This window comes from Photinus pyralis, unplaced genomic scaffold, assembly GCF_008802855.1.
Source record: "Photinus pyralis isolate 1611_PpyrPB1 unplaced genomic scaffold, Ppyr1.3 Ppyr1.4_LG1, whole genome shotgun sequence".
Taxonomy (NCBI): domain Eukaryota; kingdom Metazoa; phylum Arthropoda; class Insecta; order Coleoptera; family Lampyridae; genus Photinus; species Photinus pyralis.
The window spans coordinates 67,519,024-67,543,642 of record NW_022170249.1 but is presented as its reverse complement, the minus strand read 5'-3'; the positions used below and the strand labels follow the sequence as shown (position 1 = coordinate 67,543,642).

At 37.7% G+C, this 24,619-nt stretch overlaps 3 protein-coding genes across 3 annotated transcripts; all 3 read right to left on the bottom strand.

The window, feature by feature from the left end:
• Nucleotides 1-5,701: 5,701 nt before the first annotated feature.
• Nucleotides 5,702-8,991, bottom strand: LOC116180962 (UDP-glucuronosyltransferase 2B15-like). The gene is made up of 5 exons (XM_031501161.1): nt 8,329-8,991; nt 7,677-8,284; nt 7,413-7,632; nt 7,147-7,366; nt 5,702-7,098 (listed from the first exon to the last, which is right to left on the bottom strand). Exons 1-5 carry the CDS (start codon nt 8,531-8,533, stop codon nt 6,837-6,839), a joined length of 1,515 nt encoding a protein of 504 aa, XP_031357021.1. The 5' UTR covers nt 8,534-8,991; the 3' UTR covers nt 5,702-6,836.
• Nucleotides 8,992-14,342: 5,351 nt separating this feature from the next.
• On the bottom strand, nt 14,343-18,617 carry LOC116160558 (UDP-glucuronosyltransferase 2B17-like). The gene is made up of 5 exons (XM_031473780.1): nt 16,645-18,617; nt 15,979-16,586; nt 15,711-15,930; nt 15,443-15,662; nt 14,343-15,393 (listed from the first exon to the last, which is right to left on the bottom strand). The coding sequence occupies exons 1-5, from the start codon at nt 16,844-16,846 to the stop codon at nt 15,114-15,116; spliced, it is 1,530 nt and encodes a 509-aa protein (XP_031329640.1). The 5' UTR covers nt 16,847-18,617; the 3' UTR covers nt 14,343-15,113.
• An 874-nt stretch (nt 18,618-19,491) lies between these two features.
• Nucleotides 19,492-21,925, bottom strand: LOC116160160 (UDP-glucuronosyltransferase 2B17-like). Its single transcript, XM_031473297.1, has 5 exons — nt 21,657-21,925; nt 21,003-21,610; nt 20,741-20,960; nt 20,473-20,692; nt 19,492-20,422 (listed from the first exon to the last, which is right to left on the bottom strand). Exons 1-5 carry the CDS (start codon nt 21,856-21,858, stop codon nt 20,152-20,154), a joined length of 1,521 nt encoding a protein of 506 aa, XP_031329157.1. The 5' UTR covers nt 21,859-21,925; the 3' UTR covers nt 19,492-20,151.
• Nucleotides 21,926-24,619: the final 2,694 nt, after the last annotated feature.

The window sequence follows — 24,619 nt, the reverse complement described above, 5'->3', positions numbered from 1 at the left end:
TATTATTGAGTAGATTCAAATACAGGATGTCCATTTTTTGGGTGCCACTATGGGGATCTCGCTTACCTTAAGAGATAGAAAGTTTACTAAATGAGAACAAAGCTGCGAATTTTGGTGCCGAATAAAAATCTGAAAAGAAATTTAAATATATTGTTGTGTAAACTGTAGTGGTGTTTCTCTAAGTTGAAATAATGCCGGACGTGAGAGCGAGCCAACCTGTAGTGGTGGTACTTGGTGTCGACGTAATTTACGGTTTACGCATTGGAAATAACAGTCGGAACATCCTGTATGTAAACTGTCTCAATTTATTTTTGTTTGATAAATTGCCACTTTAGTGTTGGTTTTCGTTAATTGTAAATTGAAAAATTGTTTAAGTCAGTTGTATTTAGTGAGTATTATGAATCTTATAACTCATAAATAAAGGAATATTTAATCGTAATTTCGAGGTAACCAAGGTAAAAGTTTTACCTGGTCATATGTTTTGTAAAGGCGTTATCGGAGAAATTAATTGCCTTTAGTTACTAACAACGCCACGTGCAAGATATTGAAGGCAGCTGTTTATTAATACGGGCGACAAAGCGGTGTTTTGAGAATCGCCGGGGAACAACGATATAGAACGGATGAGTGGAGATGGCTTGGCCTTTAAGTACGAAGAATGAGAAATAAACGAAGCTGTTGTCAGTTGTCATTGTTGCGCAAAATTATTACAGGCGACTAAAGAAGTTTATGTTTTTCTACGTTGGAAACTTACAGGTGCGGTTCCACAGTCAAAAGAACAAATTCATTATTCTTAGCATAAATCGGAAACCCTTGATCTCACAGTTTGACAGTTTGCGTTCGCTGTTGCTCTGGAAAATAAAATATGACCCCATTACGTGAACGTGAAACGAACCCAAACGTAAACGCGAATCGGATCCAGAAGTTAACGCTTGGGTTTTCGTTGACCTTTGGTATTGTGTCCACGTTTGACACAATAAGGACATATTTGTGCTATCGTAATAAGTCCAGATGCTTAGATTTAGCAGTTTACTTGCATCCCATAATGGGCACGTAATACTTTCTAGTCTACACGCGAATCCAACCCAAACGTGAACGCGAATCGGATCCAGATGTTTACTCCAGTTGTACCTTCAGGTTTGGGTTCGCGTTCACGTTTTTCTTTGCGTTCACGTTTTGGTTTGCGTTCACGTTTGGGTTCGCGCTCACATTTGGGTTTGCGTTCCCGTTGAAAAATTGATCTTTGGTGGCGAGAGGTCTTTGAACTTTACCTTGATCTACTTTTCAAGATCACACTTTCCAAGTAGGGAGAGGGGAGGGGGGGGGTTGTCGAATGCCCTACAAATTTTCCAATGTCACCGCTGCGGGACATTAACTTCACCTAGTCAGGTAGCGGATTAAATTCAAAATGGCGATGTCTAAATTCTCTATTGGTTAGTGATATTTTACCACCAATCCCGATCGGCCTTAAGGCTAATAAACATTAAAAAAATACACGGTAGGTAAGTATTTTCACGGTAGCTTTACATAATGAGCTAACAACTGTAATACTATATGTATATTAAAACAAATGCAACTTCACCTAACAAGTAGACTTCGAGGCGCGACTGACGATTAAAGACAATTTAAAAACCAAAGACGCATTGAAAACCAACAGTGTAAAATGACGCATATTTCGTTCACCGCAATTATCCAGATAAATTCTTCGCATCGTAATGAACAATATTTGTCTGGGAAGACACTGCAGAACTTTGACGTAAAAATGCTAATTTACTTATTCCTGCGAGAAAATCGAAAAAATTTAAATACAAACCTGTATACACTCGTTACAGGCGTTAATTCCGTAACCTGCTACATCTTGTTTGACATCTCGTTTAGCAATAACATAGCAAATGGTATTATGCGTTAATTTTCTTCGAAATACGTAGTATTTTAGTACTGGTACAGGTAAGATGATCCATTGTACATTTGCGGTATACTGCATGTCTGCATCTCGGAAATGAATGGGTTAGCTATTTTTATAGTAAACGGTATATAGGTACATCGTTTTATTATTATTTCGAATCCAAAATTCCTGTATTACAGCGTCTATTTATAAAGTGATAAATAAAGATGTGCCAATTTATAAGTTACATGCATACATTTGTACTAAATTCAAGAATGAAAATTTTTTATTTTCGGTTCGAATAATATCTTTCAGCCCGCAAGTATCGGAAAATAGCGATATAACATTAATACTGTATTACTCGAAAAAAAAATCATCATGATCGTTTGCAGGTTTATAAGAGAAAGATGGATGTTTAGGCTGAACTACAGGGTGTGTTAGGTACGAGAAAGCTATGGAGAGAGCCTGAAAACTATTGAAAGAATGTAGGACAGTTTATGACTCTAGAGACTACTTCATACTTGTTTCTTTTGTATAGCATTCAAGTGGCTTGCAGATCATTCGAGCCTAAATATACTGTAGGAAACAACCTTGAAAATGCTTGTAAATATAAAGGCGCTACAAAACCTTTGATTACTTTTTAGAGTATTCACATTTCTCATACGCCTACATCAGGAACTATTTGGAATTGGTCCCCAAAAGCTTTTTATCACTTTCCAGTGTCTGTTAAGATTCTAATGCATTAGACGACTTATAGAATCGCATGAGCGCTTTCTTCGGCCCTGCCCAAAGCTTTTGACACTCTTTCAGGCACATTTTAAATCTGAGCGTATTTGAAAAGGACCATAGAAATTTGACGAGTTTAAAAATTGAAAAAAATTGAACTGAATCACGGATTTGATGAATTTCAAGAACCTGAAAGATCAAAAAAAGAAACTAAAGATCGGAAATATGGTTCTGAAGAATATGTACGGACGACTGAAATACCTAAGCACATAAAAGGAAAAATGGAAGAAATTTTGGAAACTAAATCAGGGCGCATATTGCGTGCATTTAGACAACATTTCGCACCTGTAATAGCTAAAATTAGATCTAATGTGGTTTTCGTAACCTAAATATCACATACTTACACACGCGTAACTATAATGTATAATCCCAAATTATTATTAAGCGCGCTAGACAGAATCGATGATAAAAACGTTGAAAAAATCATTTGTTTGGCTTTCATCCCACATTCTTGGCCGTTGAAAGCTCGTTTTTTTGTTTATTTTTATTTGGGTTATTAGTTATAATAGTGAAAATTTTTTATAGCGACGTTAATGTACTTGGGCGGCTTAGTAAAGGTTTTCGTATTTTTGTTGTTACTGCTCAAGTTCATTGCAACTGTAAGGTCATTCAGGAAACGGTGAAACGGAAGTGCTTCGGGTGCCACCAGAAGTTTTCGGTCTGTCTTGCGTCTGGACAAGATGCGGTCAGCGATGGTAAGCTCCAGGTAACCTGAATGGAGAACGACGGCCCATAAAAGGCAAGCGGTGGGCGGCCACTGGTGAATATCAAAACAAACTTAAAACGCACAGCAATTTCCCTAAGCGGGAACAGTAAATAATCGAATATAGTAAATATTAGTTCAATTTCACTGATATCTCATAAAACGTCAATAATGTTTAACCAAAATATTAGTTCAAAATTTACACTCCAATATGTTTTAGAGGGTTTACACTCTAAAAGAGCGACACACTAAATCTAATTGAATTAAAAATAAACCCTGCTGGTCAAAAATATTTAAATCTAATAAATAAATATAGAAAATACCTATTTCACAATCAAATTTTTGTCGCCTCGGTTCGAATTTGCTTTCCTTCAATTTTGCGGGATATCTTGGTAAAATTTCTTCAAAAAGATAAATTAAAGCGGTCCCGTAAAAAACAAAGCAAGTTGCTTAATAATACGTGGCTAGTGTGTGAAACAAAGGGCTGGATTATTCAAAACTCAATTTACCAATGGGAAATTTTATAATTTCGATAATGAAGTTTTTCTATTTATCGGCGAAGAATTATGGCACTGATCTTCTCTTTCTTTCACTTTTATAATTCATTTAGCCCATAACTATAGGACCAATCCGCTTTTAAATGAGCGCTAATTGCTGCATACAAATCGTAATATGTATTTGCAAGCTTCTGCTTTACAGTTTGGGTTACCGCTGTCAGAGATCGAATGCTGTATTTAATGCACTTTCACTTTCAAAAAATAAAAAGTGTACTTTTGCGTTCCTTATGTCTGTCTGCCTGAGTCACTAGGGCTCCGGAACTACACCACTTACAGACTTGGTATTGGTGTCATTCGATCAGAAATTAATAATTATTTACATAAAAGTCAAGAAAATGATACATTACTGGCGAGGAAATACTGAAGTGCGAGGCCCGTTTAGGGTCGAGTATTTTAATTTCCAAGTTGTACTGTAACTGTAACAATTTAATTTTTCCGGAGAGTGCTAATGTAAAATTTTGGTAAAAAAAATATTATAGAAGGGGCTCTTGTGCGATAAAAAAGCATTTTGGTCCACTTGGCTCTCCATCTGTCCTTATTTAGATCTACGCTATAAATTGATAGTGACTCAAGCAAAAAAATATCTTCGTTCCCTCTGTGCCTTCACCTGCCTACATCTTACATTTTACGTTGGCAACAGCCTGACTAATATATTGTTTTTCAATTCATTAGGGATGATCGTTGTAGACCAATGACTTACGATAACCCCACGGTCGTAGAGGGTTAAATCAGGGAACCGCGTCGGCCAATGCAGACCGCCTTTCGCCCTGAAAAGTGAGGCCGTAAAGCGGTCATTGAACCATGTTGATATATCGCTCTCCAGTCACAGTGACTTCCTAGTTGTTCTCTTAAAAAAACCATGGATCATCATAATAAAAATAATAGTAATATTTAATTGTGAGAAGGTACACTCGTCAAAAGAAACGGGAAATTACATTAAGCATTAAAAATAATAGTATATAACAAACAATATAACAAACTAAAAACAGACAGGTAAAAACAGTAAAATCGTAATAAAAACGCTAACTAATTACATAATCTACCACTAGCCACAAACTCGTTAAAAGAATAAAATGCGCTACATAGAAGAAAATTTTTTATGCGTCTCTTAAATATGGGGTAGTCTAAAACCCTTATATCTAAGGAAAGGCAGTTATATAAATGTTTGGATTGGTACTGTACTCTTCCTTGTGAGTTTGATAGTCTGCATAGATCAGTACGGATATTGTTTTTTTTCTTGTGTGATGAGTAGGTATGTACGTCAACTTGTTGTGTGTAAAGAGATATATTTCGTTTAGCATAGCATAGGGCTTCAAGAATATAAATACAAGGAAGTGTTAAGATTCTGAGATCGATAAATGCTTGACGACAATCGTCTCTATAACCTAAAGATGCCAGAACCTGAACAGCTCTACGTTGTAGTTAATAATAAGAGGTACATTAATCAAACTGAAATGAATCTGTGGAAGAATTCCAATAAATTCTGGAGCCACGTCAAGTCAAGAATAGACTTCCTCAAGTTTTTGAGTCCAAAAACACCTCGTTAACGGACGCCAGAACCATTGCGGATGCCTTTACAATTGTATTTATACAATGTTTATGTTAATATCTACGAAAAGAGCAGAATTTCAAATTTAGAAAATAACATTCCAAATAAATATCAAGTTGTCGTTTCTCGTTGCGCCAGAAACTTTGTTTACGCACGTTTTGGAATTTAACAGGCCAAGGCCGTTATAAGTAATCTTATCAATCACATTGATATTACTAGTTACGTCAGTTTAACAGATATGTATTATGAAAAATATTGATAACTGTAAGATCCTAACATTTACTAGATGGAAAAATCTTTTACTTTTTAATTATTATAAGATAAATGTGTTTTTCAATACCAACCTTAACTTCAACTTACACGTACTGAATACCTAACAAATGAGTGCTACAAACTTTTTGGATTCATAATCAGAAATGCACTCAATTTCACAAATATCTACACAATGCTAACCTTAATGCGCTTATTAGATCCAAGCTTGAGTATGCTGCATGTATCTGCTCTCAAATACTCAGACATGATGATCGAAAAAGTGCAGAAAAAGTTCTTCCGAGTAATGTTTTTTAGGACAACCCACAATTATCCACATTTGATCTCTTACGGTACCCAGCTTAATTACTTAAATAGTATTTTCGGCTTAAAAATAACGGCGTTAAATAGAAACCCGATGGTTCATCGCATCCACAATTTTTGTTTTCAAAATTTTACATAATTTGTTAAACTCTTCCGAATTGGAATTTTCTTATTCTGTATGGTGTCCGGTTAAACAAATAAGTAAAAATAAATTAACCCTAACCCAGGAATACAATAAATTGATTCTATTGCTTGTACTGTACACACAATTAGTTGGAAAATGAGCATGGGCACCGAAAGGGTCAAATATTATGGGCTCAACGTAATACAAATTTTCAATGTTTTTATGCTTTTAAATTTCAAATTGGTTAGTTACATAGTTATACACAAAAATTGAGTATGAATTTTTTCGGATGGGAAGCAGGAGGAGGAGGGGGGGTACGTGCTCTGCTTTCACACCTTTTTCGATTAATACAGTTGACAAAACTTGTAGAGAATTTAGTCCTTTACAATTTTTGTAATAGGGACTTTGTGGGAGGAAGCAACCTAAATGCTATTTTTACCGCCATTTTAACAGAATGGCGACGTTTCCCAGAACAGCACGATGTCTCAAACTTAAAATGTTTTTCAGGACGTAAAACTGAACTAACATACCAAATTTCAAATCTTTCCGACTGAAGGGAAGGTAGACCCGATTTTAGCTCCCCTTCCAGTACGTACCTACTGATGAACGCCACCTTACGGTGACAACTTCTTACTAAAGCATTAAAATGTTATACATCCAATTTAACATATTAAATTATAGATAAATCTAAAACATGTAAATATAAATGACAGTAATGCATAAATGAGACATATGCCTAACAGCAGCCCAAATATAACATCGTAACCTGCAGCTTGATATATCCACATATCTCTGGAAGCCAAATTTAAATACTCCAGGCTTCCATGTCGCAACACATATTCAACCCAATAAACAGCTCTTTTCAACGGACCTTCGGGTGCTTCTTTGAACCTTTGGGATAACTGCTTTATATTTTTAGTATACCTATGTGGAATAGTTTGTATGGCACAACTTTCAATTCAAATTACCTACATGGGGTTGCTGGTCACCTCCGTAACCGCAGCATATAAATTTTCTGAAGTTATATCATTATACCTCAATACTTTGCCCATATTTCGGTCAACAAGCTTTTCCCCGTTAGCGTGCTGATCTATAAAAAAAGGTATAACGATGAGCGGCACTCCATGGTGCATCGCTTCTTGAGTGCTCAATGCGCCTCCGTGAGTGATGAGCAATTTAGCTTTGGGATTACCTACAAATCAATTCATTACGGTCTATAATATTAGCGGTTAGCCTACCTAAAAGGTCATTCTGTGGTAACCATTTTCGGACAATCACATTTTTTGGGCAATTCTCTATTTCACTCTCAAATTTCCAAAATATCGTCTGAGGAAGTTTGGCAAAAGCGTTTAATATTGCTGACTTTTTCGTGCTGCTAAGATCGTCTGATCTTAAATAGCTCCCTAACGTAAATACTATTAAACCATGTTTTGCGTCGTCTACAATTCTTTTCAGATCCTACAACACTTTGGTAATGTGGTCCGTTTAAATTAATCACTTACATCTGGTAGTGGTTTGACGGGTTGTACATGTAGCCCTCCTGCCGGTATTATATTCGGTGGCAAAGCCATAGGAAAATCTAATATTGGATCATAGCTAGTTATCAATATCGACATATTCCTCTCGACCTCCTCGAATGGACGAATATCTTCTGCAAAATACTTTTTTGCCAATTTGTACTCGGCGGGCAAGCCAAAGTATTTTCGGTAAAACACTTCAAAGTGTGTAAGAACAAAATTCTTAATTCTCTGTAGAAAGGACATCCTATCTAAGTAATTTGTACTATAGAAAGGCACGAACGCAGCTTGCAAAGGGTTTCCAAAAACGTGGGAGAAAACAGGAGGTAACTTGAAAGGTGTAACTGCCACTATTGGCGGATTACCGAATCGTTCAATTAACGGGTAGAAACATTGCCCCAGGGTAATATCGATAATTATCAGGTCAAAAATAAAATCCTTAGGGTAATTCAATATTGTTCTGAAACCCTCTGTGGAGAAATCGTGTTCGCACGAATATAGTGAAAAATCATAGGTTTTCTTTACGTCAAGAAACTCATTCGTTTCGGTTAGAAAATCCAAAGTGAAGGAGTCGTGTACTTTCTCAAAAAAACCTAAAACTTTATTATTGATGTTATTCTAAAAAGGTGATACCGACCTTCTAATATAATGACATGAAAGTTTTCGAATTTTCCTTTTTCTTTAGTATGAGTGATCATGGTGACGTTGTGGCCCTTCTCAACTAATCCAAGCGCTAAAACCCGATTCCATATATGATGACTTCGGGTTCCCAGAGGTACAATATGCAAAATATTGGCACTTAACACTGATTTTACTAACAATAGAAGGATAATAACTTTCATGTTGTATCGTTTTAATAGAACTGAAGGTTAAAAGGAATTATATAACAGCTTGTGTTCATTATGGTGGGAGCGTGTAATAACAGAAATTAACTAATTTAAAATCAATGTACAACAGGGGTGACCCAGAGGTCGACTGTGGTCTACCAGTAGATCGCGAAGGTAATTAAGGTAGCCCACGCGTGATAAATGAATTAATTAGAAAAATGTGCAAATATACAAAGGCATATTTTTGACTTAGACATATTTTTTAAAGCTAGGCATTAAGCCCTGAGTTTTGTAAAGTTCCCGTGTCTAAGGGAGGTAGGTTTATACTTAACATCATTTTTTGGTTCTACCGATCTTTGCGAGTCTATATTCACAGTTACATCTTACACCTCCCAGTATGAAAATCTTGTGGAGAATGTGCAGTGCAAAACATCTACCCAAAAATTAACAAAAAAAATTCGAATTTTGAAACTATTATATTTAATAAATACTTTCTTACTTATTTCTCTCTTGTAAAACGTTCGATCACAAGATTTTTATGAACGCAAGTAGACTTATCACAAATCAAAGGTTTGGCCACCCCTGATGTACTACCTACAAGATTATTATCTAGGTAGCTGATAACTAAGGTATTTTCTGATATTAATTATTGTGAGTTACACACAATAATGGGCGTAGATGACTCCAAACAAAGGGATGACCGTCTTTCCGGTGACTGTTTTAGACAATTAATAGTATCACAAACTGCATATTGGCGCATTATTGTTTTTAATTACCGGACTAGAGAAGGTAGTATACTGGATAAATGTGCAATATAAAGATTCCCAAAGAATCCATTGTCGAATTGCGTAATAGCTTACTGCTCATTTCCCAGCACGTGTAAATGACTTTTTTGTTTGCATAGTTTTTATGTGCTTTTTAAAGGAGAAAAGGAGTGAGAGAATTGCGAATGACCTACACAAAACATAAAATAATCACGAAAGAAGAGACGTGGTTGAAGAACTCGCGAAACAAGAGACGGTAGGTAATTACAGAAGACGTGATCCAAACGTGAAGAAAGAATGCATAAGTACATAAGAAATGGAACCAAACAATCCCAGAAGAGAAGGATAAAGGAATAAATAATAACTTAATAATCTTTATTAAAATATGGAACGGTTCTTATGTTCTTTAGGGTACCCTTTGATGCAATAGAATAACAGAGTAAATGAGTTCTTCTTCACAGAGAACAAAAGGGCCAACTTCCTTCTACGTGGGAAGGCACCATTGACCTGGTACGTTTCACCAGTAGCATTGAAGACGACCACAAAGCCTCCGCCCAGGGCACTCCAACACTCCGAACGTCTAGTCAATACTCCCAAGTGTCACCACTGCCAGGAGTACCATTTTCACCTGAATTGCCCAGTCTTCCAGCCGCAGGGACCATCCAAAATTAATCCGTTCAAAGCCGAACCCAACTTCCCAACCGTGTGGACGGCACGGACGTGGTAGCCCTATTGGACACATGGTCGACGCACAATTTTGTAAGAAAAGAGCTCGTTTCGGAGATTGGGCAATGCGCCGACACAACAGCTAGTCTAGCAGACCTGGACCACCAACTCTATATATCGCAGGCGTCACCACTGGTTCTACCACTCACCAAATTCGGCTGCGCCAAGATACTCCCTTCCCCCGTATAAGTATTCCCCAGGGAAGAAACGAATCGCTGGCGAAGTCGATGCAATGCTGGCGACCGGAATAATTGAACCTAGCACGTCCGAGTACTGTTCGCCCATCGTGTTGGTTAAGAAGAAAGACGGAAAATCCAGGTTCCCGATCATCTAGGAGACGCTCCGCAACCTGGGAACCGCCAAAGTCTTCTCCGTAAGTGACCAAAAATCGGGATACTGAAAAGTATGTCTTGACTCAGACTCGAAACCACTTACCGCCTCCTCTACCACCGACGGTGCAAGCTATGATGCCCTTTGGGCTTAAAAACGCCCCAAAAATTGATGACTTAGGTCCTAGCGGGATACATAATCGTGTTCTCCGACACATGGGAAGATCCCATCCGAGTAGATATACAGGGGGGTTCCTGGTTCAGTTCAAGGTCGCTCGCCATCTGGTGGTGACCTTGGAAAGTAGGTCATCCGAGGACATTGACCCCACTGGTTTGTTATCAAATTACATTTTCAAGGTCATCCGTAGTCATTGGCCGCCATACATTTTCAATGTCATCCGAGGTGATTGTCCCAATATTAAATTATATTTTTAAGGGCATACGAGGTTAATGACTACATGGTATTATATTACATGTTCGAGGTCTTCCCAGGTCAATGACCACAATTATTGTGGTGTTGAATAACATTTTCAATTTCATCTAAGGTCAATGACCTCAATTGTGGTGTCCAAAACCGAACCAATCGAAGCCATCCGCGCCGCCGAAAAACCCACTTTCAGCAAACAACTCCGCAGTTTCCTGAACTTAACGAACTGACTTCGGGAATACGTCCCACAATGCACAGATCTGCTAGCGCCGCTCCACGAGTTACTCAAACAAAGCACTCCTTCCGATGGAACAAATCGCCCAAACGATCATTCCAAAAACTAAAAGAGACCATCGCCGGCGCACAGCCGATCGCTATTATGACTGGACCGCACAAAGGCCGAGGGCAGCAAATTAACACGTTGGGGACTCCATCGTCCACTGCCCGGACTAAACAAATGATCTACCCGACTATCTCTCCCGCAACCCTTCGGGCAGCCTGCAGAGATGCCGATAGAATGGTTCCGCCCATTCCCAAACCAACCAACGCCGACGAACCTCCCAGCATCGAGGTCGCAAAAATAGCCGAGCAGGTCAAGGAAATCCAACGAAGCAACAAACACGCACGCACCCTGTCGGACGCACTGGAGAGAATTCGAGTCGAAACACCCGCCCAGGAACGATTGATGCGAGACTACAACGACAGCGTATATCCACGCGGTCCGAAAGAGGCACTTCTGGTTGTCCCTTGGTTTGTCCCATTCTAGCATGTTTATTACATACCTACTTATATTCAAAACGAAAAGCAATTATGCTCTAGCCTTTAGTTGTTTAAAAAACCATATAGGAATGAATGGTTTTGGCGAACAAGGCTGTCCTTCAATATTTATGACAGATGATAGTTCTAGTGAGCGCAATGCTATGAGCCCTGTTTTTCCGTCATCACGCCTACTCTTGCACAGGCACTTTGGACATGGCCTGGAGTACAAAAAATTGTGCTTTGAAGGACGATCGAAAACCTATAATAAGAATCCATTACTTTCCAAACACATTACAAGTATTTGGCAAAGAAGGACGAAATTATGTTTGTGTCTAAGTAAAAACGTACAACAAAAATAATTTTGCAGATGCCACTATACGGATTTTTTAAGACACAGAGATGTAGAGCATTCATTAGTTATTCATGTTATCTATTATTTAAAATTGTTATAAATTAAGGATGTGTAGGTCCATATCTATTTGTTTTTTTTCACTACTAGCGTCTGATGACATGATTATTAACCTTTTTTCCACTTGTAAAGTAGGCTTTCTCGGCATTTGTTCAAAGTGGTTAATAATTTTAAACTATATTAACTAGTAGTCAATAATGAGAACTGTCACGCTGTCACTTTTAGAAAACACAACCCGAAATTTCGCTCAATGAACGTTTAGACAAGTTCTCTAAAACGATTGCCACCATTCGCAATTTCCAGAGAAATTACATACCTAAAATTATCACATTTTGAAAAAAATCGAACGAAATTACTCTTTGAAAAATCTCAATGACAGAACAAAATACGGCCTGTTTGACTTGTACTTCCACGTACTTGATTGACATGTTAAATTAAGAAACAAACAATTCTGTCCAACCGTTAACTCTCTATCAATATAATATGTTAATTTAGAGGATTTCAAGTGCTAGTAGTGAAAAAAATAGTATATATACCACGGTAGAGAAGTCTATTATTGCCTTCGCACCTTTCACCCCTCGGCGCAAGCGCCTCGAGATGTAATCTTGGTGCTCAGGCAATAATAGTGGACTTCTCTACCTTGATATATAATGTACTATTATTAAATGCAATTCAGCACCTATTATCATATCAGTAGTTATGAATATGATGCATTCGGCATAGAACATTTAGTAGGAGAGCTGGTAGGTATTTGAGGAACGCTGTAAACTTGCCCAATACTTTTCCAATAATACCTAAACATTACAGAATTGCAGACCTGGCTGCGAAATAGCGGGCTAAATCAACCCTTATATATTTAAATATACGATTTTTTTTGCAAAAAATGTTCTTGAGACATTGCGAAATTTTTACACCTCTACATTTAATATTTAAAGAACGAAAAAGGCAATACGCCAATTTATTTAGTGGGGTCTTACACTTTGCCAGTCGCCTTCAAAGTGAAAAAATGTATACTGGCCGCCATGAACACATGGATACTTGTTGACTGCGTTGCCACCACCTCTACCCAGTAACACGAGGTGTTCCGCCGTGGAAATTTTCATCTACCTTGTTTTCTTTCTCGGAAAGGCTGCGCAATGGAACGGTGGCTCTTCGGAGATCCTTCCAAAGGACCTATTGGCTTATAAAATTGCACGATGCGCTCTGCACTTGGAAGGTTGCTGGACTTCGCTATCGCGTCGTCCAGCAACTATCTTCCTCGTCCCGAAAACTGACATTTTTTGTTCTAATGAAACAAATAACTATTTTGACGGATATATGCCGATCGATGTAGCTGTTAAAACAATTGCTGCCGCACCGTCAAACGCGCGATGTTTAAATAGTCGTTAAGTTTTCTCCAATTTTCCAATTTTCTGCGCGATTTTCTTAGTTTTTCTTGCCGTAAGAACCTTCTACACAGTATTAGAACACTTAAAAAAAAAAGATGAATGAAATCGGTAAAGTCGTTCTAAAGTTATTGCGTGACCAGTAAAAACAGGGGTTCATTTTTATGTATAGAGATTAAAGCTGAATTTATAGTTCCGTACCCGCAACACCGTACCGTAACGTTTGGAATTAAACCCTACTTGTTGCGTGTGAACATTTATAGTTCGCGTTAACGTTGCGTTAGAACGGTTACGGTACGTAGGAAATGCCCAAATCTTATTTCTTACGGTAAATCGTGCTCACGCGCTTGTGTTCGGTAGTACTCGGATAATTCAAACAGTTGAGTTTATTCTGACGTTCGTTTCGTTTATTTACAATAATTATTGACACTTTGTTGGTTATTATTATTTTGAAATGCACGTTACTCTTACTGACAGATGACATACAATGACAGAATTCGTTTCGCACTAGTGCGCATGCTCATCTCTTACCACTACGGTAACTATAAATCGTATAATTTTCGTTAACGTAAGATTTTACGGTTCCGTTCTTACGTTCTTACGGATACGGAACTATAAATCCGGCTTAAGTGTAAATCTGGGGGGTTATTTACGAATAAGCATAAAGTTGGTTTATTCTACTTGAATTTGATATTTCAGTGTCTTTTTTTCCTTTTAGAATTGTTTGTAATTACGTATTATTTTCTTGTTTAAATTTTCTCGCTCTTGTAATTGATTCTTAGTTAGACAGATCTGGTCATATTTTGGTTTTGGTGGTTTTGCGATAGGGAGCCTTATGAGGCGAAAATTATTTAACGCGCGTATTCTTATTTTCGGTGTAAGTGGGAGAGCGGGGCACGTTCCTTCGAGGATGGCGTTATCAAGTTTAATTGTTTTAAAAATCCTGAAGAAAAAGATTAATTTATATTGTAGTATAAGTGGTGTTCCCTTAAATACTTGAATCAACGTAAAAACGAAGCGGCTGCCCTAGTTGTTTTGTTGAAGACGCAGTTCGTCGGTTTTAAAATTAAGTGTGCAGAAGAAGTTTATCAATTTCAATAAAACATTCAAGTTATGGTCAAGTAACAGTTTGTGAAAAGTTTTTACAACGGTTTGTCCGTATTCAGAAAAAGTGAGTTCGAGTGTGAGTAAACAAATGAGTTGTCAGCTTAGTAAAACCTTTATAAAAGGTTTGTCTTTCATTAAAGTCATTAAGTTTTGTAAGCTTCTCTTTCTTTCAGGGATTTTGGTTTAATTACTTCATGTGTTTCATTGTCGATAACTTAATTATGCGTTTATTTGAATCCTTTGTGCGACTCAAATAGAGTTTTCATCTCAGACTTTCCTACTTGTGCCCAAGATTTATTTTAGTTATTAATCAAAAGTTGCATAAAAAATTGTTTGTAATTGATTGAAGTTGATCAAGCCCACGTACCGAGTCTCTCAAATTAAAAAAATGTTTGTCAATATTAGCATTATAGCAGATGCAGATGAAATTAAATTAACTAGACGTAGAGGTGGTGTGAAAAAAACATGAAGGAGAAGTGAAAATGATATGGATCATGGTGACTGGAGGTCCCACGTAAGTGTAAAGGCATAAAAGAAAGGGTAAGGGGCTAGAGGCATAGACAAAGCGACAGAGGAAGAGATGTGAAGGGTTTAAAGAGAGCACGAAGAATATCAGTGAATTGTGAGCGAAACATTAGGAGGTTTAAGAGGAGATTGAAGTAAAGAAGCGGACCAACTCTGTTTGAGTGTTATAGTGCTATATTTACGGGAGATTTGATGCTATAAGTCCACCGACAACAGGTGAAAATAAATAACGTTAATTCATATAGGAGAAACAATCCTAACAACAAGACGAGAACGACATCGTAACTAGCAAGCTGGTATGTCGACATATCTCTCGATGCTAAATTAAAATGTTTCGCTGTTCCATGCCGTAACACAAATTCAACCCAATAAACAGCTCGTTCTAATGGATGGTCTGGACTATCTCTGTACAGTTGTGATAATTGTTTTATATTTTTACTGTACCTGGGTAAACAACTCTGTATAGTGGACACAACGGAAAAAAGTATCTTACATGGGATTGTTGATGACCTCTGTGATAGCAGCAAATAAATTTTCTGACGTGATATCATGGTAACTCACTACTTTTCCCATACGTCTATCAGCAAGTTTTTCCCCGTTTGCATGCTGATCTATAAAGAATGGAACTACGATCACTGGTACTCCATGGTACATCGCTTCCTGGGTGCTCAGTGCACCTCCGTGTGTAATTAACAATTTCGTTTTACAATTTCCTAGAAACAGCAAGCTAAAATCAAATCGCGGATTTTATATCAGTTCACCTAAAAGATCATTTTGCGGTAGCCATTTCCTTACAAAAACGTTTTTCGGAAGATCAGTTATTTCACTTTCAAATTTCCATAACACCGTCTGGGGAAGTTTTGCAAAAGCGTCTAATATTGCAGTTCTTTTAGTAATACTCAACTGATCTGACCGGAAGTAACTACCCAACGCAAATATAACTAAACCTTCTTGAGCGTCCTCCACAATCTTTTTTAGGTCCTGCAATATTTACATTAGAATGTCGTACCACCTACATTAATCACCTACTACTGGTAGTGGCTTAACGGGCTCAATATGCAAACCCCCCGCTGGAACGATGTTAGGTGCCAAAGCCAAAGGAAAGCTTAATAGGGGGTCATAATTGCATATCAATAAGGACATATTTCGTTCGACCTCTTCAAAATCTCGAATATTTTCACCAAAATATTGTTTTGCCAATTTTAACTCGGCTGGCAGACTAATGTACCTTCTGTATAGAATCTCAAAGTGAATCAGTAGAAAATTTTTCATCCTTTCCACAAAAATCATTCTATCGGTGTGCTTCGTACTATAAAATGGGAAGTAGGCGGCCTGCATGGGATTGCCAAAAACATGCGCCAGAGCAGGTGATAGTAAGAAAGTTGTAACTGCCACCACTGGTGGATTGTTAAATCTTTGGATCAACGGGTAAAGACATCCCTCATTAGTAATATCAAAAATGATCAGGGCAAAATTGAAATCCTTGGGGTAATTCAGTAAGGTTTTGAAACCTTCGGTCTCTAAATCGTGCACGCACGAATAAAATGAATAATCGTACCTTGCCTTAATGTTAGAAAACGCATCTCGTTTTGACAGTGACTCTAAACTGTGAGCTTCATACTTTTTTTCGTAGAAACCTGAAACAATACTCTTGTAGAAGCATATGTTATACTAAAAATCTAAAAGTATACTGACCTTCCAGTAAAATAGTATGAAAGTTTTTGATTTTCTGTTTTTCTTCAGTGTGAGTAACCATGGTGACGTTATGACCTTTGTCATTTAAACTAACCGCCAGTGCCCGATTCCATATGACGTGGCTTGGAGAACCAAGGGGTACGATATACAAAATATTGGCGCTCAAGGCCATTCTTATTAATAAAAGGAGCACCACGTTCATGCTGTATCGACTATTAGAAATAAAGGTTAAAAAAATTGAAGCTTCAATTATACATTGTCATATCTCTTCTAGGTTTGTGTATAATAGATAAAAAAGAAGCTTCTATTGTTTACACTCATCGTAATGCATATTTAAAGGTAATGCATATTTAGTGGTAGTAATCTCGAGGACGACAGTATTATAACCCAAAAAAAGTTTGTTTACTTCATGTAAAAATAATCTGCTACCGAGTAAATGAAACCGGGTACTTGTTTAATTATTAGCGAAATGTTGTATACATATTGCAGCGATACCCTTTTGCGCTCGGCTAATGAAGCAAAAGTTAGATAAGAGCCCCAGGTCTACGCGCAGATTGTTTCAGAGTCGTGGTGTTTATCACCCCGTTCTGGTAAATAGACCATTAAGAATAAAATGTTCAAAGGTCACGTAGATCTCTTACAAGTCATATTACTTTGAAGATTTAGTACCTTATTACTGGAACGGATTACTTTAAATGACGCCGATGATCTTAATCTTGCGGCACAATAAAAAAATTCAATTTTGCGCCTCTAAATTCCAAATTTAAAGCAAACACTGGTTACGATCAAATTCAAAAGGATCACTTATCAAATTTTGAAGAAGACACTTGAAGTGAACTTTGAGTAGGAATCAACAAAATTAATCATAATTAAACATGAGACATATATCTGAGTCGTTAAAGGGATTGAATAAACACACGATTTGCATGATTTCACACAAGCAAAGTTTATTCTACAACCAAAAATGAAAATAACCATAACCAAGTCCTCTTCCGTCTACTTCTCTGGTTTTACATTCCCTCTAGCTGCATGCACATCCCGCTTCCTGGGCCCTCCTCTTTAGACTTCGTTCCATTACTTCTCCATCCTCCCTCACTCGTTCATTTTTCACGTCTTCATCAAGCTTCTCACCCTCTTTGCGACTTCATCATGGATCAATTTTCTTCATCCATTCAGCATCTTCTTTAACGTATTCATTCATACCGCTTTCATTCTTTTTGCAGATCTCTTTCGCATATGCATCCATTTCTTTGTGATATCCCCACGATGCTTTCGAACCTCATTTGCACCCCCAATTTCACATATCTTACAACAGCACGTCTTCTTCCGTCGCATTTTCTTCTTTTACTCTTGTGTTATTTCTTTATTTAACTTCACTTTCCATTGTGCTTCTGGCAGTTTTCTATTATGATTGTTCTTTATGTCATCTTTATACCATTTTGACCTCTCAGACACCCTTATCGAGTATTCCATGTCTCCCTTCAGGGGGTTTCACTCTACCCCTAGATATATCTAATTTCTTCACATACCAGTACATAACTTCTTTTAAAAAATCTGTCTTCACCTCTTTTATCACTTTTCTTACTTTATGCCTCCTTGGCCATTCTTTCATACCCTCTTCTTTCACATCTTTTCCTTTGCACTTTCTTTACATTTTGTTTGTTTGGTCCGCCTTCTTTCTTCACGTTTCAATCACGTCTTTTGCAATCACCGTCCCTTGTTTCACGAGTTCTTCTGCCGCGTCTTCTTCACCCCACTCTTCACCTCTTTCGCAATTTTCACACTTATTCTATTAACGCCGTTTAGACGGAAATGAGAGTACAGGCAGACAGACCGATAGACCGATCAACATCATCGAGATTTTGTTTGATTCGGATTCCTGATGCTTCAAAGTGTGTATTACCGTTAAAATAGTGAGGGGTCATTTTTTATCCCAAAACAATACCTCCCTTACTAAATGTGCTAGCTTCCGCTTCTTCATTACTGCATCATTCAGTTATTTTTACCCCCTCCCCCACTTTTTTGACGGAAATACACGTTTTGGAGCACCAGGAATCTGCGTGCGGGTAGTATCTATGCTAGCCACAGCCAATTTTTAGCGCATTTTTGCAAATTTATTTGTAAAAGAAGTAGCTTTTAATCGCACTTTGGTTGGCTGGCTGGCAGCAAATGTGGGCGCGTAGAAGAACTCTTGTAGAAAGGCGACGGGTGTACGTGTATCTACAAGGCCGTATAATATGTCAACCTTAGGGACAGGGCTATATGATGTGGGGTTGGGGACATCTGGGCGTCATCCTCGAGCGAAGTTTACTAACGTGAAGGTTTTTCAGTTTTTTCCTATCTTTTACTATAGTTTTGGTCCGACTCTTTTCAAATTGGTGTCGTCGGAAAGATGTTGTAAACGCGCACATCTCCTGCGTGGCGGAATTTTGCTTTTTGTCCTCGGGGCGAAATTAACGACCTTTTGCACGGCGCGCGCGCGCGCGTCTACGAGAGGTGGTCAACTTCGGGCGCCTTTTACCTTCCGTTGCGAATTTTGTCACGCGGTTTAACGTTTCGTAAATCTCGAATCGCTGTTTCTCTGTCTCGTGTCGCTAATAGAAGCTCGAGTAATGAGAAGTACCCCAAAAATTAAGTACTCTCTTGTGGAAGGTTTTTAGCGAAATCCACCAAAATGTGAGTGCAATATACCTAAGTATGCACCGAAAGAGGATATGTGGTAACGTCCGACAAGATCTAACTGATGGTGGAGTGAAAACTTCAAACGCGAATTTAGGGTGAACGGGAAGTCGGAAGTGGGTACCGTCAAAGGGAATGTGGTAGCCCCCGACACCATCTTACTGATGGTAAAGTCAAATCTTCAAACGCGAATTGCGACTGAACGGGGATTCGAAAGTAGGTACCAACAAAGGGAACGTGGTAGCCCCAGACACGATCTTACTGGTGGTGAAGTCAAATCCTCAAAGGGAATGCGGCAGCCTCCGACAAGCCTTATAGTCATTGCTTAATAGATTATATTTAATGTTATTTTTCCTACCACAAGCCGATTGTCGTACGTCTTTTTTTGAAAAAACAGTAAATATATTTGATAAACTTACTTTACGACTTCTATTTTTAAATATAAGTGGCTGAAGTCCCTTCGATCTCACACGAGGACTTTGATCAATTTTTTATTTTTGAAAAGGAAAATACTTTCCTTTTTAAAACATTCGTTTGTGGATGATCAAGGCAAAAAGAACTTTAAAAACACGAAGGACTGTTGAATTATAGGAAGGTGACGTAGAATCTTTTGGTCTCATCGTACTTCCTTGAATCAAAAACCATTATGGAGAGAAGTGTAGGTAGGCGACCCAACGTTCCTGGACCATAAAAAAAACAGGGACTATCACACAGTTACTTGGTATCTCTACAACTTGTATGTGACATTTCATTTTCAGGTCCTACAGGTTCTTTATCGTCATTTATGTAATATAAATAATAATAATTTAAAATGGGTCAATAATCAATTTACGTCCTACCACTTAACGTGCGATATGTAAATCTGATACAAGTAAATACAAATAAAGTTAATGAGTACAAAAGGTACAATCCTAACAACACCACCAAGACAACATCATAACTTGTTGCTTCAAAAATCGACATATCCCTCGAGGCCAAACTTAAATTCGTCACACCACCATGCCGTAACACGTACTCAACCCAATAAACAGCTTTCTTTAGTGGCTCTTCTGACTGATCCTTATACCTCAGTGACAACTCCTTTATATTTTTGCTGTAACTGAATAGACTATAATCGATGCCCAACAAATAAAAAAAGCAGTAACTTACATGGGATTGCCGATGATCTCCATTATTGCGGAATATAATTTTTCCGTTGTTATTTCGTGGTACGTCAACATTTTAGCCATCTGTCTCTTGACCAGCTTTCCTGCGTTGGCGTGTTGATCTGAAAAGAAGGGTATTGCGATGACTGGTACTCCATGATGCATTGCTTCCTGAGTGCTTAGTCCGCCTCCATGTGTAATGAGCAATTTGGCCTTTGGATGCCCTACAATAGGAAGCTCGTAAGCTGTCCGAGATTCGATCTACTACCAACCTAAAAGATCGTTCTGTGGTAACCATTTGCGCACAATAACATTTTTGGGAAGACCCTTTATCTCGCTTTCAAATTTCCATATTATCGTCTGTGGAAGTTTGGCAAACGCGTTCAGAATTGCAGTTCTTTTCGTGATACTCAGCTGATCGGATCTTATGTAACTACCCAATGTGAATACTATCAAACCGTCGTTTGCGCTGTCTGCAATCGTTTTCAGGTCCTGTAATATCTATTAATACAGTCAACTAAGCTAGTCACTTACGTTTGGTAGCGGTTTAACTGGCGCTATATGCAATCCTCCTGCTGGTATGATATTTGGTGCTAATGCCAAAGGAAAGCCTAATATGTGATCGTAATTACTTATTAATATCGATATATTCCTTTCAATTTCTTCAAAGTCCCGTATATGCTCACCAAAATACTTTCTTGCCAAATTTAACTCCGTTGGAGTACCAATATACCGTTTATACAAAATTTCGGCATGGATGAGAAGAAAATTTTTAATTCTTTCCAGAAAGGTCATTTTATCGCTATACTTTGTACTGTAGTAAGGCATGTACGCAGTTTGCAAGGGATTGCCAAAGATATGCGCCAAAACAGGTGGAAGTAAAAAAGGTGTAACAGCCACCAACGGTGGATTGTTAAATCTGTCGATCAATGGGTAGAGGCACTGCTGTAGGGTGATATCGATAATGATTAGATCAAATCTAAAATCCTTTGGGTAGTTTATTAAGGTTTTCAAACCCTTTGTTTGAAAGTCGTGCTCACATGAGTAACGTGAGAAATCGTACAACAATTTTATACCAGAAAGGGCGTCTGTTTCTGGTAGTGAATCTAAATTGAAACCATCAAATCCTTTCTCAAAAAAACCTGAAAAATTGCAACATTTTTATTCATCTTCATGCATTTTTCATACCTTCCAGTAAAATAATATGGAAGTTTTTCAGTTTCTGGTCTTCCGATGTATGAGTGAGCAGGGTAACATTGTGGCCTTTCTCGGTTAGGCCAATTGCGAGAGCACGATTCCATATATGATGACTCCGGCTACCAATCGTAGCAATATGCAAAATATTTGCGCTTAGCACTGAATGTATCAAAAAAGGCAAAATCACGTACATTTTTGCAGTAGCATAGAATAAAGTAGATTGCCAGCAGCTAAAGGTTAAACAAATCACTTATACAATCTGTATTGGTGGGGGTTTGTAATGTAAATGAACCAATTTAACCTTTATTATCTAATCAACCCACTTGAATATATATAGTTAGCGATTAGTTTCATTCTTCTTTCTTGTACCTGAAACCAGCTGAAACTGAAATAATTTAATGATCCGATGAAGTCACTTTATCAAAAGCATGATCTTTATTGCAAGAATGCTAATGAAAAATTGGGTACAAATCAGACGCTGTTCAATCTATTCTAGATCACCCTGTTCTGTTAAAATCTTATAACAGACATGCAGGCCCGTAGCCAGGGGGTGGCCAGGCGGGGCTGAGCCCCACCCTAGAACGTGGTCTTGCCCCCACTGGACATACATCAGGTTTAATTACAGTCAATTAGTTTCAACTATGGGCGAATGGCGATCGAACAGGAAGGTGATCTGCTCTAACTGGGAGTTTGGTGACGATGACAAATTAATAAGCTCACTTGGAAATTTCGAAGAGTTTGAAGCAATAAGCAATTATATGTATAAACCGCCAAATGGAGGGGTCTTTACTCTCTATAGAAGGATAATGTCACAAGAATTATGTGATATGCAACACTTTATGGTTTCGAGTTCCATTACAGAGCCGTAGAGAGAGCAGAGCTAGAAAGGTTTCAACACTTTAACTCCTTAGGCCCCTTTTAGACTTTTCAAGAGCCTTCTCAGCGCGTTCTCGACCAATAATTTTTCCTGAAAAGCTCTAGGAAGATCTTGGAAATCAGTGATATGGATATAAGAGGCTTTTGTAATAGAACACATAAATCCTGGTGACGCCTAAAAATAGTTCTGAACAGTGAATCGAAAGTCTAAAAATTCTTGCAGAAGCGAGATTACGCCAATCAAAGCTCTTCAGTTTAGAATCTATGTGCGATAAATGAGTGGCGATTCAATAATTTCCACATATCTCGTTTTTAGTTAAATATGCCTACAAGGCCATCTAATTTTCCATCTTGCTTTTAACAAAAGGACTTTATTCTCTACACCAAAGATGAGTCACATCCTGTACTCTTCACCCTTTCTCAGAATTTAGGTACCTGCTGGCTACCTGACCCATTGTTCCCAAAAACTTGCTTTTAACCTTGAGTGTAACCAACATTGTGTATGCATTTACTATCTTTGGTAACTACTGCTTAAACTTTTACAAAATATTTTGTTAATTAACTTTTGGACTGTATTAATCAAACTGCGAGTTTTTTCTTACGTCGTACTCTTTTTACCCTTAGCAGTTACTTGTGCGAGAGTACGACACCTTTTGGCTTTGTTTGCTTTGTTTATATTAATGTAAGTACATGAACTAAATTTCCGGGCTTTTACAATCATAATAATTACGATCATTTCACAATTATTTCAGTGTTTTATTTAACGTTCTTCCCTACTGTGCTTTCGGTCATGGCGTTGTTTATAACTAACGTAAGGGGACCCTGCCTAGATGTTTGATCACATGCCACTTTTCAAATTTAAGCGGGATCTTGTTTAGTTTTGGAGGGAACCATTTTTAAACGTTGCCGGGTTGACTTTATCTCCGTGTTCTTATAGTGTGAAGTTAGCGTAGAACCTGGGGGTTAAGTACACTACAATACATATCCCATATGTATACCGGGTGGTGCACGGTAAGTAGGAACATAGGGATTTAACATGGGAAATTAGTTTTATGCAATATCCTGCCCTCCTGTACATTTTACAGAAAAAACTGTAGAGTTTAAAGTTCTTCAGAATTAAAAGGTGCATACAAAACTGTTTTTACAAGTTTTATTAGGCTTTTGGTATACTCGCAAATTTAAAAATAAATTTCAACATTTCTGTTATTAGTAGCAATTCATAAAGCAACAAAAGTCATGGCTATTGCTACTAATAACAGAAATTTTGAAACTATTTTTAAATTTGTGGGTATACCAAAAGCTTATTAAAACATGTAAAACAGTTTTCTATGCACCTTTTAATTCTGAACAACTTTAAACTCTACAGTTTTTTTCTGTAAAATTTACAGGAGGGCAGGATATTGCATAAAACTAATTTCCCATGTTAAATCCCTATGTTCCTACTTACCGTGCACCACCCAGTATATTTAAGAAAAATTCCCTGTATATGGTATGTGGTAGATATGTACAAAAAAATAGGATTACGTGTGCTCAGACGAAAGTTGCATGTTTGTGGATGAATTTTTGTGAAAGAGGAGGTGCTTGTTCTTATAAAAACAAATGAAACGGATAATAAAAAAGAAATTGCGCACACTACGCAAAAAATTGCGCATGTGCAGACCTATGTATACATTCCTTATTACAGAGCAAATTTTTCTGAAATTTTAGCTGAAGATCCCTCTTATAAAACAATATGAACCAATAAAACAAAAAAAAAGGATTGCGCATGCGCAGTGCGAACTTTCTTATTGAAAATTTAACAGAAGATGCTTAGTAGAGTAACAAGAGCGTATCTGGACCGTTCAAGGTCGCTCGCCACATAGCGGTGACCTTAGAAAGTAGGTTAAGGTAAAGCTGAAAGAACGATCTTTCGCCTCCAAAAGTCAATGACCCCATTTTTTGTGGAATCATATGTCAATTTCAAGGTCATCAAAGGTCAATGACCCCATTTTTGGTGTCACATTTCATTTTAAAGGCTATCGCAGTCTCGTTTACGCCACCAAGATTCAGGATAAGAGAAAGGATCTTAGTAACACCGT